General features: G+C 39.1%; 1 protein-coding gene across 2 annotated transcripts; it reads right to left on the bottom strand.

Annotated features, from left to right (window-relative positions):
- Positions 1–66: 66 nt before the first annotated feature.
- unc119a (unc-119 homolog a (C. elegans)) lies at positions 67–16,710 on the bottom strand. 2 transcript variants are annotated; one of them, XM_061046454.1, is made up of 5 exons: positions 16,335–16,710; positions 3,284–3,397; positions 3,039–3,129; positions 1,599–1,771; positions 67–1,474 (listed from the first exon to the last, which is right to left on the bottom strand). In XM_061046454.1, the coding sequence occupies exons 1-5, from the start codon at positions 16,456–16,458 to the stop codon at positions 1,362–1,364; spliced, it is 615 nt and encodes a 204-aa protein (XP_060902437.1). In that variant the 5' UTR covers positions 16,459–16,710; the 3' UTR covers positions 67–1,361. The 2 variants fall into 2 exon arrangements, with proteins under 2 accessions (XP_060902437.1, XP_060902436.1); XM_061046453.1 differs by having other exon boundaries at positions 3,039–3,132; positions 16,335–16,709.
- Between the last annotated feature and the right edge of the window lie 289 nt (positions 16,711–16,999).

Genomic DNA, 16,999 nt, shown 5'->3' with positions numbered 1-16,999 from the left:
AGATTGATTTTAACAAACAAAAATGGTTTGACTAAAAAACTGATAACAAAAGTAATAATTTGTTTATTTATTTCTTACAACATGTGGGAATCTTTAATCTTGGCTTTTAAAGTGATTGTTGTTGTCACCAAGATATGATGAATGTATAAATACATATATATATGTCAAGATATGGTACACATTTAGACTGCATGAATCACGAACCACATGGGAAACAAGGGTGATCAAACAAATTCAGCTATAAACAGAAAATCAAGAACACAATCCCAGTACAACACCTCTTATGTATATATTAACTATGTCTTTATTTCACTGTAAACAGTCTTTATTCAGTGCAATGTTTCATATTCTGTAAAAAAAAAGAATGATAACAAGATATTCGAGAAAAAAAAAATCCCATATTTATTGCAGTGATGGATTTTCTGCTGTCAAAACTTTACATACTTTTCATTTTTGTAATTAAAACATTTGTCATAATTAAAGTATACACAGTGTTAGAACTAGAGAGAATTTACCGGATAACAAAACTGGTATCTGACTTTCAGCTAAAGTAGGTGTCTGACACTTTAAAATGGCTATTTATTCAAAAAGACACTCCTGAAGTAATATTCGTAGTACTATGAAAACATACAACAAATGACACACTCACATAGACAAAGTACACATTTCTGTTTGTCATTCAAATGAACGATGGCAGACTAAAGTCATTCAGATGTGTGCTACTTGAATTTCAAGAAACTTTAGGAGTAAGATTCCTATACAAACTAGCTGAATGCTAATCTTCATGGGGTTTATTTGACAATCAAAGCATTTAGGTGAACTTATTTTTCTTTCTTTGTGTCCAAGTGTTTCTGTCTGGTGTAGTGAAGACAAATAACACTTTTTGTCCCATTTTTTTTCTCTTCCTCTGTATCTCTATCACAACCTACAAAATGCAAATTAAAGTTTTTGTGATGATCAAGAGGAACACATGTACACAGACTGAAATCAACAGCATGTACCGACACTGCATGTGTTTGCTGCCCACACTCTCTCTCTCTCTCTCTCTCACTCTCTCTCTCTATTACACACACACACACACACACACACACACACACACACACACACACACACACACACACACACACACACACACACACACACAGATGCTAAAACTGCTAGAATTCAATGTTCCTGCAAAGAGGCAAAGGGAGAAAATCTATTGGTCTGGCAGCTGAAAACCTGAATGTAAAATCATTGAGTTAACAATAGAGAGAAAAGAGTGTGTCCATCAGTCCATATTTCTTGTTTTTCTGGTCCTGAAGAGGAACATGGATTATGGAAAATGTCTAGAACAGGGAGAGGTGAAGGGTGGTTTTCTTCTATGGACCCCCACTGTAGGAATAATCTGCCTTGTTGTGCATCACCAGCTTGTTGTCGACAAAGTAGAAGCTGTCAGACTGCGTCTCATAAGGGTTCAGGATCATCTCTCGCACTGGGAGGAAAAGAAGAGACACACAACACGCAGGATCTGCATCAGTAAATCTTGTTAGATCTCATAAAATGTCTGTGTGGGTGTTTTTTTTTCTCTCGCTGTGACGTATGTTTGTGAAACTCACTGATATCTTCAGACAGTGCAGGGAACTCGTAGATGTGCTCGCATGTGTTCTTGCTGCTGGGCATGCAGAAGCCGAACTCGAAATCAAAGCTCTTGAGCAGCTGATCGCGGAAGTAGTGTCTCTCAATCATGCGGAAGTTGTTGATGGGTGTATCACCGACTGTGAACTCCACTCTGCACAAACACGGAGGGTGGGGGGGATTCATTATCAAACTTGGGATGCTCAATGACTAGGTACATTTTATCATACACTGTAATACATTTGAATATGTATTTAAAACGCAGCTCAAGCATTTTGCTCAAACGTTTTGATCTAAAAAACAACTTTTAAAAATGATTTTGATGGTATGCAGACTTGTTATTACACCTCTTCCATCCACATCCTACCCACTGGATCAAAGCTGGTGCATTTTTATAGATGACATCCGTTTAAATCGCAACGTATATTAAGACTTGAAGTTCTCCATTATAAGAGGCATGGTTGTGAGAGAGGTATATGATGTTGTTAAGTCACTCAGCTAAACCTATTATAGAAAAAGCTAACCCCTGTACTCTCATTACAACAACAACATGACAGAGGTAAAGATAATAAAGCAGAGGAGGCTAAGAAGAGACAAAAAGAAAGTAACTAAGGAAGATGCCAGACAAAATGTATTTTATGAATTGCTTTTAGTCTTTTGCTGTTGGACAACTAATCAAACTTTAGCTTGCTTTCTGTTTATGTTGTAGTACCATTTAATGCAGTTTATTTCAACGTTAGCCTTGTTTTTTTTTGTTTATTTTTGCAGTCACCTCTTTAAGGTAGGACAACATTGCACTTACCAAAATACAACCATAACAACAAGGTCAGTTGGGGCAAGAAAAACACGGACTCAGCCAATCAAACAGGTTGCAAATAAGCCAACAGGTGATCCAGACTCTTTAATTACTTAACTTGTTGTTAAAAAACAAACCATTAGACTTACGTAGGATTTTCAAGGCCAAAACTAAAAAAAATAATTGTAGATAAAAAGACTCTTTTGCTGAAAACTGGCCTTCAATATGAAAAATCTTTTATGGAGTTTTATGCTCAACACTAACTTAAATCCTGTCCCATTACCTGGTGCACGACACACTCTTTAAATATTACATGCAGCTCTCCATAAAGCCATAATATTATCTAGATTCATGAGTTGGATTGAAACCAGTCACAGAGTAGGAGTCTGATGATGAACACGGCACAGAAGCACTGACAGATATTTGGTCCCTGATTCAGTGGGGGGTCTGGCCTGCTCTGTGTTCACACTCATGCTCGTCAGCCTGTCAACCCACACTCACACCCACATACCTCCTACATGCGGTGTCTGTCTTCTGTCAGTGCGGCAGTCTACAGAATGTCATTTGATTCATCAGTATTTTCATTTGAGTGTAAAAAAAAACACACAAAGGAAAGTTGACTTACGTCGCTCCAACCTGCCGCAACTGCAGGAATGCTGGGGTGAACTGGTATCGGACAAAGCGCCCGGCGTTGGGGTCACACTGCTTTCTGCCTCCTGCTGAAGGAAAGACAGACAATAACAGTTAATACATAAAACAACATTTGAATATATCAGACAAAGACATGAAAGAAAAGAAGTGGCTGACATGTTACAAAACATAGACTTTTACTCAAATGTTGAGAATGTTTTATAACATTTGTGGTCTGACCTGGTGTTGGAGGTTTAGTGATCTCAAAGAGGACACCTCCTGTTTCCATGTCGCGGATCTTAAACCTGGTGAAGTCAATCATGTGGACATTTTCTTCTGGAGAACAAAGATAATCTGGAAAAATAGAGGGAAAAAACATCCTTTAGGGGCTATTCTCATACAGGCAAAGATACAGTCATATCTGTTGTTGTGCACCTCTGAATATCTGCTCCATGCTTAACTCATTCACCTAATGTTGAATTAAAATGCTTCCCACAGTAACCTCACACATCAGATAATTTGCTTGAGAAGTCTCAGTGAGTACACACCCTCCAAGTACTTCTTCTGCACTAATCATATCTCAGGCATCATACCAGGTCAAATTGGGTTTTAATTTGATAGGTTTCAAAATAAAATGAATGGTTTGAACTTGATAAGTATACAATTTGAATGCAGAGTGTTACATACACCTTATACCAAAACAAAAGATTGAACAGAAAAACACACAACAGACAGGCAGCTGGTGCCGGGGCTGTGGTTCAGTGGATCATCTCTCCTTGATCCCCAGCCCTTGTAGCCACATGTTGAAGTGTCCTTGGGCAAGAGACTAAACCCCAAATTGCTCCCACTGCTACGTCAGCAGAGTCTGAATGTGAATGGGATGAGCTAAAATTGACAAAACTACATTGTAGCATGTGCCATCAGTGTGTGAATGTGTGAGAAAAGTGCTTTGAGTAGACAGAAGAGAAAAGTGCTGAACCAAGTCCATTTACACAATTCTCCTTATAATACTGCTTACATGCCCACTAGAAGACAGAAAACCAAGTAAGGATGATACATTTGATACATTGCCACTCTGTGTTTGTGTTTTGTTATGTGTGTGTGTGTGTATGTGTGTGTGTGTGTGAGAGAGAGAGCGAGAGAGAGAGTGCGAGAGGGAGAGAGAGAGAGAGAGTATGAGCATGTGTGAGACACCCCCCTCCCAATGGGACGGGATTAGACCTAAGAGGCTTATTGTGTTGTATCATCACATGGACCGACTGGTTGGAAACACACGCGCACACAGACACACACACACACATATGAACATACACACACATATCTCATTAGGGTTATGGTGCGGGCAGTTATTATTGGCAGTGTATGTTGCATAAGGTTAATAGGGTCTTCAATGACTTCATGTAAAGGGGCAACAATAAGGTCAAAAGAAATAATAACGATAATAATAATGATCATTTTAAGGTGAGTGTGTGTGTGTGTACGTGTCTGCACACACACACACACACACACACACGCCGCTTCACTGTTTTTTGAGGTTTTAGGCAGCAGATGGGCCACGCAGGCTTGAGCCACCTGCTACAAGGTATTTATAGACCTTTTCATAAAGAACAGTATGCTATACCTGACACTTTGTCTAAAAGTGGCCCTCTTGTGAAACAGGTTTATTCAGAGCTCCCTGTCTCACACACTGGAATGGATATTCTTACAACGGATGTACACCTGGAGGAATATCTGGCACAACCTGATAATTTATAATAAGCTAACTACAAAAATACATTTTTTTAAAAGTTTGACATGTCACAGTTAATTTTGACCCAATGCAGATACACTGACAATGAATAAGTAGATCACTCAAAGGACTCACCAAATCCTTTCTTAATGTGGCATTAAGTGTGTCATAGAGTGTACATGAATACATCATGTCTAAAATAATCTATTAGGTTTGATAAGTTGTATATTATATCTTGATATGAAAGTGTTTAAAAATACATACTTAGAATGTATTAGAAAGTTTTTTTGTCTTTCAACAGTCACTAATGGAGCTTACTGAATTAACTTTGAATAAAAAAAGTCTAACACTAAAGCTAGTCATTTAAAATGACATGCAGCAGTATTATTAACAAAAAGCAAACACATGTGTTGGTTGATTCTATGTATAGAAACACGTCCAGAGCTAATGAACAAATGAACAAATATGTTATTCAGCTGTGTAATCATGTGTCTTCATTTAGCACTATGTATGCATGCATACTGTATATACCTATCACGGACATACATTTGATGTATAAATATGTTCACGGCAGCTATTGCATTTTTCTGAACATGTATGGCAGAATGCACTCAGCTCATCTCTATATATGTCGGCAACAAACAGTAGCACATGGCCTAAGCGTTTCCATGGTAATCTTCTCGAATTTGGTCAATAATTGTCCATGTAACGCTGCTCTGGGCTCAAAACCCAAAGTGTCTATTTTTTCTTCTAAACTATAGTAAGAGGATTAAAAAACTGCTGCTGTTTGACGCAGTGCCCCCTAGTGCAAGATCAGTCCATGTGTGGAGAGCTTATCTACTCTGTGGGACTGTGGGTCTGTTCAAGCAAAAGCAAGGAAACAAGAACACACATAAATGTGGATAACATACTGTGCAAAACTCTTTCTAATGCATCCATAACATTATTAATAAACAGCGGTTCTTTATTTTAATGCTTCTATTTTATGAGTAAGTAGATTTGTAATGTAATCTACATGAACATTTATTCATAGGCCGAGGACATTGACATGTAAAATGCAGAAGAGTAATTACAGCCTGCTCATTGCCTTCAGCAGAGAGGATTTATGTAACATTCTAAATTGATGTTCGTCAGTATGTTATAGGGCTGACACTGTGGAGTGAGCCTTGCTATCTTACAGAACTGAAAACAAATAACACCCATTTCAGCATGTCACAAGGGGCTGTAAAGTCAGGGCAAAAATTTGAGTATGAATATGTTTAATTTAACATGATAAATAAAATATATTTATCATTGTGGCTAATGAAACACTAGAAACTGCCAAAGTCCCAAGTACGGTCTTTAGTGATTCCTGTTTTATTTGTTAACTTCTTGCCCCGTGGTTCATGTCTGGTTTTGTCATGTCTGGCACAATCTGTCAATTTATAATAATCTAACTACACAAATATGCCTAACCTTGTTTCCCCATTTTTTTTAAATGTGTGCCTGCTCTTTGATGTTTTCACCTGTGTCTTGTAAACCTAACTTATGTATGAATATCCAGTGTGTATTCTCTCCGTTCCCTCCCCTTTGTGTCACCTCTACTTTTCTACTGTTTTTATAGTTAGACCTTTTGTCTAACACTTGATTCCAGGACTTATCAATGCAAGCTCTTTGTTTCGCGTTTTGTTTTTTTTGCTCATAAAAGTCTGCCTCTGGGTCATCTCACTGTGTTATTTTACCGAACCTGACAGTAACTCTAAATCAGCTTTTAAATAGAAGCTAATGATTATTAGCAAATTGGTAAATGAGTAAGTAACCAATCAAGAATTACTTAAATTATATATCTGCAGCTGTTATGAATATTATCTGCAGGGATGCACACTCTGCTTCTTGATCGGTCACTCTCTGTTTTCTCTTCTTCATCTGTCACTGTACACTTCTGACTCTTAGCCTTAGCCATTGAATCAAAACATAAAGATACAGGCTAACTGGCTTCTCGTTAAAATTAAGGCTGCTGGGTGAACTAGTGCTGAAAAGTTGTACACACTTTTCATGAGAAGTGACAAAGTGACATAGTACAGTGAACAGGCAATCGGGCCGTGCTGCAGACATGGTAGAGACGCATTTCTCCGTGTTGATAGTTATTGTGCAATTAAATCATCCTTTGAAACTGTTATTTTAAAGTTACATATTTTCCCTTTAAAGACAATCATCACATGTGACATGCTCTCAAAAATAAAGTCAGGTCATACAAATATGAACCTTCTTTGAAAGTTAAATTACAAAGACAGCATTTCTAAAGGATAAAATGTGTCGGTCAACTGATTTTATTGTCCTGCTGAAATGGAACTCGAATGGAAACCTATAAGCAGCACACCGAGTGCATCTTAAGCTGCTGTCACTGAGCAGTTCTCTTTGTGGGCAGATGACCAATAGATTTGTTTTCTGAATCGTGGTGGAAACTTGCCAAACCTGCTGAATGAGACAGATGGAGTGTTTCATCTGAAAGAACAGCAAGTGAAATCACTTTCACTCAGTCGAGGTTGAGTATTCACACAGAACCATGTACCACCCACAATAACATGAAACCCAGACTTGTTACCCGCATTGCACTATACATTCATTTCAGCACATGGATCAGTTAATTGAATTTGGCATGCTTTAGTGTCGTTATTACGCTTATTAAAATCTGCCCTCTTCATGATAATAATAATACATTTTATTTATAATGCACTTTACATTTGAAGCCAATCTTAAAAAGCTCATTTTATCAGCAAACATGGGGTGTGAGCTGATGGGAGAAAAGATGACGCTGCACTTGAGGGGGAAAAAATGGGAAACACAGTGGCTGCTGCGTGTGGTGGATGTGAATGATTTCCAAGCTGCTGTTTGTCTTAGTATGTTTTATGATGAATCAGGGCTTCGTTTCACAGTGCTAACAGATGTTTAAACATGAATTTGGGAATATAGAGGATCATTAAATAATACATTTCTTGATTTGGGTAACACAACTCCCTGCATGTCAACCAGTTGTATGATAGGAATGTGGCTGAAGAAATTGTAAAAATTGCTCCAAAGTCGGATGAGAAGATTGATAACAATCTTTTGGATTTCTCTTCTAAACAGGGCTACAGCTAGCAGCGAGTTATTGTAGCTCAGAAGTTGGATACAAAGTTTAAAAGACACTGCTTGGTTTGAGACACTGCTTGGAAGCTTTTTTGAAATAAAGAGAGAACTTGTTTTTCGCAAAATCAAAATTGTTCCTTAAAAAACACAAAGAAGTTCATGAGGTTACAGGCTCCAGTACAATCTTCCAAAACATGATATATATGTTCTTTCTTACAGTTTTTCCTCTTTCTCCATACACACACACACACACACACACACACACACACACACACACACACACACACACGCACACACCCACCCGCCTCTCTCTCTCTCACGCAAACACAAAGTGCTCCACTTCACTTCCTTCAACACTGTCACCTAGCAACGCTCCTTCTGATAGTGTGCCAGTCTTTTTCCTTCCCCTCATCCACCTGACTGCTTAACAACAACATGCTGAGCAGCAAATCAGAGGAGCGCATCTCAGGTTTAGAATCGGGGGTATGCAAATGAAATGATCCATGTTAGGTGAAGCTATACTTGATGCCTCCACCTACAGACGGAGAGGCCTCTCTTTGTTTTATTTCACAACCATAGAGCGCAGAAGGAGTCTGCAGATTTGATGCAGAATATTAAGAGGGGGTGTGTCATATAGCTACCATGATTGCTTTTAGATTTGTTACTGATTTTTAAACTTCACACAAATAACCATCAGACACAGACCAAAGACCAAAAAACACCAGCTGTAAACTGTTGTTAAACATAATCCCTTTCTGTCAGGTGCAGTCCTGAAAGGATGTGTTAGACAGAGAGTAAAATTAGCACAAAGTCTTGAGTAATGTTGTGTTCTTGTATTCAGATATACGCACAGCTTGTCTGACACCAAAGAGGCATTCATAAAGAGCAAGCCAGCAGCCACTTATAGCTCCCTAATCCCAAAGATTAGCCCGGCGTTACCGACTTTCAAACCACAGGGATTGACTTCACATGCCTTATTCTTTCAGTTTGACTCCATGGCCGCCAATCAACAAGGAAAAAGTGTGTTGAATTAATCCCAGAACATGAGGAGGAACAATGCAGACATGTTTACTTGTCTTCGCGTTGAAAAAAATCCATAGCCGAAGGCAGCTCTTGACATTAGGTTTACGCCTTGATGTGCATACCATGATATAAAGTGCACCTGTGTTTGTCTCTCAGTTTACAGCACCTGTAGGCAAACGCTCAAGTTCATGCAGAGGTTGCATTGAGAGCAGCTGAATGCAGATGAGAGTCGCTCCTTTAATCTTCCTTGTCTTTGGCACGCATCATTGGCTGAAAAAAAACAACATTCCTCCATGAGTGGGTTTATGAAGAAATGTGTTGTGTTTGCAGCTTCTTCATTAAGGGTGACACTGAACCGCAAATTAACATCAACAAGAAATTAGCTTAGCACAGCATTAAGAGTTGAAAGACGGGGAAGCAGCTAGCTTGGCTCTGTCTGAAGGTAACCTTTTACCTGTGTACTAGTAGCCTACCTCTATGCTCATTACTTTTTTAAAAACGAGACAGTATGTGTAACACATTGCTCTGAGGTACAGTTGTTCCTCCTGTTTTCAGATTGGCTAGCCAAGCTCACTTCCTGTAGATTGTGGCTTCACAAAAAGCATTCAGACATAGTAAAAGTGATATTATCTATCATTGGCAAGGTCTAAGTGTATATAACAAATGTCTAACTATCATTAATTTGCACTTCCACAACTATTTAGAAATAAATCTAAAAAAGCACCCGTTTCTATTCCCTTTTCCTTTGTTAAATCCATGACTCTGATAGAGGGAAACGGGAGGAAAGAATACATTTTTAGCTAATTATTTAATAAGAAAAAGAAAAGTAGATGAAAAGATTGATTACAGCATGTGGGTTGGCTTAGCTTTCCTTTTTGGGGGCGGGGGATTTTTGACTTTATTCAGATAGTGGATAGAATCAGATACCAGGAAGGAGAGAGAGAGAGAGAGAGTGAATAATGACATGTGGGAAAGGAGGCACAGGCTGGAGTCAAACTTAGGCTGCCTACTTCAAGAACGACAGCCTCTGTACATTGGGTACGCAAATGAACTGCTAGGCCAACCAGGACCCTTGGGTTAGCTTGCTTAGCATGAAGGATGGAAATGGATGAAAACAGCTAGCAATGATTAAAAAGAAAAAAAACACCAGTCCCTTAAAAGCTCAAAAGGTATGTCTTGGTAATTGAGCAATGACAACACATCCTCATACCTGAACAGCAGAACATGGGCGCTTGCCAAAGAACAGCTACAACAAGATAAACACGCAGCACATGGTGAAGCAGCAGTATTTTTGGGAAGCCTGTCTGGGTAAATACTGAGCTTTAGAGTAAAGATGGGCAGATTTTGTCGACCTTCCCAAAGAGTCAGACTGGCTGAAGTTTCAGGTGTATCATTCAGAAAAGAGAGTTGTATACATTTTCTCTGAAAGGGGGCTTCTAAAAAGTCTTGGTAAGAAAGCAAATGTGTCCCCACTTTCCCCCGAACATTCCCGCCATTACATTAAAAATACTATAAATCATGCAAAAGTAAGTTTCCACAGCTGAAGAAGGTTTAGACTCACGCAAGATATGCAGGGAAGGACTGAGAGCTTCTGTAATCTGACTATATTCAGTATTATCTAACGCCTAAGTGTGCACTCACCCATTACACACAATCAAACACATGCTAACTGTGACTGTTTGTTCACCAAGTAGGAACCTACAGGCACACCAATGATTTATGTCTTCCCTCCTCAACCTTCTTCTCTTTATGGGGGTCTGACTAATATCTATAAAAGGTTATTCCCATCTCATTAAATTCTAAAACAATAGATACATTATTCACTTTTGCAGCAAATAAAAATGGTCTTAGCTACGCCAACAGATATTTATACTTAGAGGTGTTTGGCTCAGCAATTAACCTGAAGTTCCAGTACGATAGCAAGATTCAAATTCAGTTAAATTGGGTACAGATGATGACATAGAGAAAGTATTCTTTCTTATGTAAATTTAACACCAAGACTAGCTAGCTAACCAGCCAACCACGTATTGGTCCCAAAATCAAAACAAGATCTTCACAAACAAATTAAATCCAAGTTTTCACATTTTCCAAAGAGGTTTAAATAAATGTTACATGACAGTCCCTCATTGTCATTGTCGTGGTTGCATTAACTGTAAACAGAGGCCTAGGCTGGGTCCCTGTTGCTATAACAAAAAGCAAGTGCGTTAATTTAGACTGTAATCAGACATTTTGACCTTGACTACAAGGTGTCCAGTGTCCACTTCTCAGGAGGTAATTGACGCCCTTTGGCCAATCAGACTGTATTATTTATCAATCAAATGACTTGACTAGAAGTACATGCAAAAGCTATTTCTACTCTAACTCCTCTTTGTGACAGGGGCTAGGGGCCAAAACACTAAAACCAGCAATTGTACAAAATGTGTTTTATTCAAATTGTTATCTGCCATTATCTTCCATTATATTTTCCATGTGAACGAAGTTCACAAATTTTTTGTTTGTTTTTCTGGGTACAGTTGAATATTTCTTGGAACATGCAGCTCTCCATAAAAAAAAGGCAAAAAAACCCCAAACAAAAACACACACACACGCACGCACGCACACACACACACACACACACACACACACACACACACACACACACACACACACACACACACACAATCACACACACACACACACACACACACACACACACACAATCACACACACACACACACACACACACACACAAAAAGGGAATAATATTGCCTTTTCTCTGTTTAGGATCATCCCGGTTTCATCTGATTTAAATCTTTCATAAACTACATCCAATCAGGGGAAGTTGCTACATTCACTGTCTCGAACGTAACAGACAGAATCATACATAATATAAAGGTGATGAATAGGAGAGTCTGTCAACAGCTGATTGATTCAAGAGGAAGACCAGGCACAAGCATGGAGCTGTGTCAATTACTGATGTGTGACATGCCGTCTGTCTCCACGTCAGATCACCCTGAAAGAGTAACCTTGTGACAGCTGTGCATGAGAGATTAAGAACAGGCAGCACCAATCAATTTTAATTAAAGCTGTATCCATTGTGTTGGCAGACATCACAGAGTGGAGATCCTGCCCTCCGTAGATAAAACACTGCTCTGTGTCCCAGACTTATTAAGGCCAAATAATTGATCACACTTAGTGTAATAGCAACCAGACTGAGTAACTCATCTGGATGAGCTTCTAACGTACCAAAGTAGATCATTCAAATCCAGAAATACCGATAGAAAAACAGAGGATATGGTTTGGCAGAGCCTCAAAAGAAACATTTTGGCATTATTATCAAGGCAACTGGAAAATTCAACTTTTTAATTTCTAAACTGACCCACTGACAATCTCACCTACTACAATACATTCATTCATCGACAGAGCTTTTTAGGACAAAATTAAACGAGGTTTTCCTATCTGCAAAAGCCTCTCCTCTTCATTCAGGACATTATGAAATCTGTATCTATCACACTTCCAATGTAAGCCATGGGTGAGGAAATTCGAGGTCCTTGATACGAGCTAAAGTTTGGTGTTCGCTAAAGTTTGGTGTTCTCTGCTAAAGGATTATCTACAACATAATCATATAAACTCAAAATTAACTCATTGATTTACTATCCGTCCCCTGAAGCTTATGCATGAAAACAAAGAGGAATATTACAAAAAAAGAATAATTGCTATTTTATGTATGGCAGAAAACAGAAAGCATTTTTGCAAGTAAAAACGATAGAGAATTCTGTCCCTCAGAATACTGAAATACCTTTAAGGATCTTTTGATGGCCTGTATTAAATGGAAGATTCATGGAAAGCCTGTGAACCAATATTGTTTAAGGCTGTGTTCAGACCCTCAATGTCAAACAAGCGAAACCATCTTTCTGAATTTAAAGCCAGTTGATCACCCCAGCATGTCAAAACAACAACTATTTGCCTTATAAAACAAGTTCAACTATGACACTAGACTTTAGCTGTAACTGTTAAATAACATTGGCCAGTCAAATGTATGTCAGGGCACTATCTTGTTAGATCACTCCGTAACCCCACAGTGTGATAATAAAGGTGTTAAAATAAAAAGAGAACTGTCTTTCAGTTTTTATTGATCTGACGAAACCTTTAAAAACATGAACTTATTTCCCAAACTTGGTTCATATTCTCTTGTCTCACTGATTCCTTAAACCAGTGGTTCTCGACTGGTGGGTGGGGACCCAAAAGCGGGTCGCAGAGTCGTTTTCAGTGGGCAGCCCTAGAATAAAACTTTCAAAACATGTTTTTTTTGTCTCGTCTCTTTGTTCTGTCACATATTTTCTGTACTGTCCAAGGTCCGAACTGCGCCATTTTTCATTAAAAAAAATCTCATCAATTTGGGTCACAATTGCTTATTAAGGAGGTGTGGTGGGTCCTGAGGAACCACTGCCTTAAACAACCATTTTCAACCAACACAGCACCTGAAGTTGTTTAACCACATGGCTGTTTGATGATCCATCCAAAGAGTCTGCATGTCGAGGGATTAACCTGAAACTACAGGCCTAATTTTGTGACATGTTGGTGGGGTGTAGAATGGGCCAAGGAAGAACCATTACATTGTGATATTACTACTAAGAGCATTCTCTATTGATATCAAAAGGAAACCCTTGTGGCCTTGACTGCAGCGCTCACACACAAAAAAAAAACAATTAGACTAGGTAGATTTGAAAAAGCAGCAATAACATAGAAGTAAATAACAATTCCAGAAATGCAGGGAACATGATAAACAACCGTATGGGTGAATATTTCTTTGAAAACACATGTTGATCACAACCAATAATAGTTGTATTACACACCTCTCTCTTGTGGCAGGAGTTATTGTAATGAATAATACTTAAATAACACTTTACAGGTAACAAAGTGCATCACAACAGACCATAAAAGCAAACAGACTAGTATAATAAGAGATTAAAAATAAAAATCACAGAGTAAAAGCTTTTGTTGTAAAAGAATGTCTTGAGTAGAGAAATAAAACGAGCGACTGACTCTGCAAGTAAAATCTTCTCCGGCAGGCTGAAAAGCCCTGTCCCCTTTAGTTTCGAGCTTGGACCTTAGAACAGTTCAGAAATATACAGAGGAGATAGCCCACGTTGCTCTTAAAGCAAAGTTAAAAGAATCTTAAAATTAATTCTACAAGATCCACAGGCAGCCAGTGTATAGACTCTAAGATTGGGGCGATATGGGCACATTTGTTTATCTGGGTTAAAAGGCGAGCTGCTGCATTTTGGACTGTTTGAAGGCGGTGGATTGATTTTTGACTGAGACAGGTGTATAGTGAGTTGCAGTAGTCGAGGAGGGAGCAAATAAAAGCATGGATGAGTTTCCCCAGATCTTTTGCTAACATGAGGGATTTCACCTTGGCTATATTTCTGAGATGGTAATAACAGGACTTGACAACTTGGCAACCTCATTACGTTACTATAAGAAGGTTAAAAAATATTATGTCAATGTTCTGCCTGCCCACATATCAAAAATAAGCAAACAGGAAGACTGATACTGTTCTGCTTTTTTTTTTTTTTTCTTTAAATCAAAGCACCTTCTCTGTATTATATTTCATCTTCTTTCGTCTTTGTGACAAAGCGGTGCTGCTCTGCCTCGCTGATCACCACCCTGACACGTTGGAGTTGGGCTGCCCCTAAATGGTGGAATTTTCCTCCTAAAAGCCCAAGTAGAGAAGTCAATTACACTGCAAGGGGAGACACTTTCTGCTCCCCTCTTTTCCAACTGCAATTTCCTTTCTCTTGCAGCAGAAAATGAATGTCCAATGGCCCGGCACCATGTTTATCTCTGCAGAAAAGAAAGGTGTTTTGATTGGTCTGTTGTTTCAACAATTGAGCCTTAGGGAGACATTTTTGTGATCTCATCAGGAAATAAGGAAGTAGACACAGCATCGTTTCATTTATATAGAAACAGAATACAAACAAGTTAAGGTTCGAATGAAACTTAATTGCTGATAGGATTTGAAACTGTAGCATTTTAGTCAACATCACACAAATTACATTACTTTATTTTAATTTGCTGCTGTGTAAAGCCAATAAATGAATGACTCAGGAACACAACAACACTATCATTTCAACCTGATATCCATGATATAAACAAACGTATTTACACTCCAGCTCCAGGGTCGGTAATGACCTGAGGTATTTGGTGTTGTGTAGAATAAGATAAGATAAGATAAGATAACACTTTATTGTCTGTTTGCACAGATATGTGTCTTGCATTTCAAGCTCAGAAATCCTCGCATCCCAATCAGATCAGATAACACTCAAAAGACTGAACATAAAAACAGCATAATGCCAACCCACTGATATATCCGGATTACTTTGATTGCAATGCAGAGCAAAGATTACACAACCATCATGAGTGACTTAGGTATATTTGTACTGACTGGACCCAGGATGGCTTTCCAGTTGAGGAGGCAAGACATGAAAAACATGTATGAGAGTCTGACAGTGGAGGAGGGCAGAAAGTTTATCTGAAATTCTTTGGACAGTTTAAAAAAAGATGTTGCGTTTTAAGATGTAAATGACTGCTACAAACATTTCCCAAAGTGTTAATTCAAATTAATCTATCCATCTTGTGTTGTGAATAATTGTTCCTTTAAATAACCAATCAATTAATTCAGAAGTGTAGTTATTGGTTGTCTATAATGGTGTCAATAAAAATGCATCTATATAGAATCGCTTCGTTTCTTGTTTATCCAATATGGCTCAATCCCACAGCAACATCTTGTGCAGTAAAAAAAAATTGCATATAGACCTAGATTGAAAACAGTTTTCCTGTTGCACACATAATTGTAACAAATGTACAAACAGCAGGCTGGCAGCATTTGTCTCTTGCATACGTCCTGGCTGACTTACTGTCTGGAACGAGCTATAATCAGCTGATCACATCTCTGGCCACCTATTACAGTCCCTTTAAAGCCACAGGTGTCTCGAGGTGAGGATGTAGTGAAACCCAGATTTGAGAAGCAGGAAGTAGTACAAACACCGCACGGTTTCAATGCCTACACAAGAAACACTCACAGACATGCAAACACCTACAAACACCCACATTAAGTATACTTTGCAGGAAAACTCAGCAGGCTGCTTGACCCATACCGCATGCACAAATGGCATTGATTTAACCTAGAAGGCTCTATGACTGTTACACACCGGTCAAAGTGCTAAATCTTATTTAAAGCGATATGGATTATTTCAGGTGCATTCAGACTGTCGCTGTCCATGGTATCTGTTTGTATTCCCCTTGATAAACATTAAAAAAGGCTACATTAGAAATACACAGTGAACAAGTAAGCATGCAGCAGATGGTTTGCACTAATCTCCTCTAAGTCGAACTGTACGGCATTAACTACTCTTCTCATCTTGCCAATTACAGCAGCACGTTACTTACTCTTAGTGATCTTCTGCAGCCCCAGCACATCTTCGGGCGTTATTACGGTATTTCTGCGCAGTTCTTCTTCAGTAGTTACCGGGATCCCCATGTCTGATGAGTTGCAGCCTTGCTGCACTTTCATGTCCAACAGAAGAGGTCGGATGGGTGCGCAACCTGACAGGAGCTGAGTCTTTCTGATGCTCTCGGCTTCGTCGCCGCAGGAGCTGCTTTAGTTGCGTCGCAGCCTTTAGTCGCGCGCTGGCTACACCGTGTAGCAAACAGGCTCTGTGCTGCTACAAGAATAACTCATTCTCCCCTGCCTCCTCCCCTTCTCGATCCGGTAAAAGATAAAAATCAGCCCTCAGCTCCCACCCTCCCGCGCTCGAGGCTCATCGGCTCTCTCACAAGCTATTTAATCCAAATCCGCTGGCTTTAAACCGTGCGGCGCTGCGTGCGTGGTTGACGGTCTGCGCGCCTCGTCATCTGCTCAGACAGCAGCGCGTGCATGGCTGGGCTCCACACACAAACTGTATTTGATCACTTCACTCGTTTCTCAACTCAGAGATGACATACTGCTGAGCAAGTGCCAAAATAGCCTATTCATTGAAATAATATATTTAGGTTTTTTTTGTATGTAAGCTACTATCACTCACTGTTTACTCCAAATTAGCATGTTTGGAGTT

Source organism: Labrus mixtus, chromosome 9, assembly GCF_963584025.1.
Source record: "Labrus mixtus chromosome 9, fLabMix1.1, whole genome shotgun sequence".
Classification (NCBI taxonomy): domain Eukaryota; kingdom Metazoa; phylum Chordata; class Actinopteri; order Labriformes; family Labridae; genus Labrus; species Labrus mixtus.
The sequence above is the reverse complement of the archived record's forward strand: the minus strand, read 5'-3'. Positions and strand labels throughout refer to the sequence as shown.

Coding starts and splice junctions, on each gene's coding strand:
- unc119a (XM_061046453.1), bottom strand. CDS start 16,458: ATGAAAGTGCAGCAAGGCTGCAACTCATCAGACATGGGGATCCCGGTA. Junction 1,772..3,038: donor TTGCGGCAGGTTGGAGCGAC/GTAAGTCAACTT, acceptor GTGTTTGTGCAG/AGTGGAGTTCACAGTCGGTG. Junction 1,475..1,598: donor TGCACTGTCTGAAGATATCA/GTGAGTTTCACA, acceptor TTTTCCTCCCAG/TGCGAGAGATGATCCTGAAC.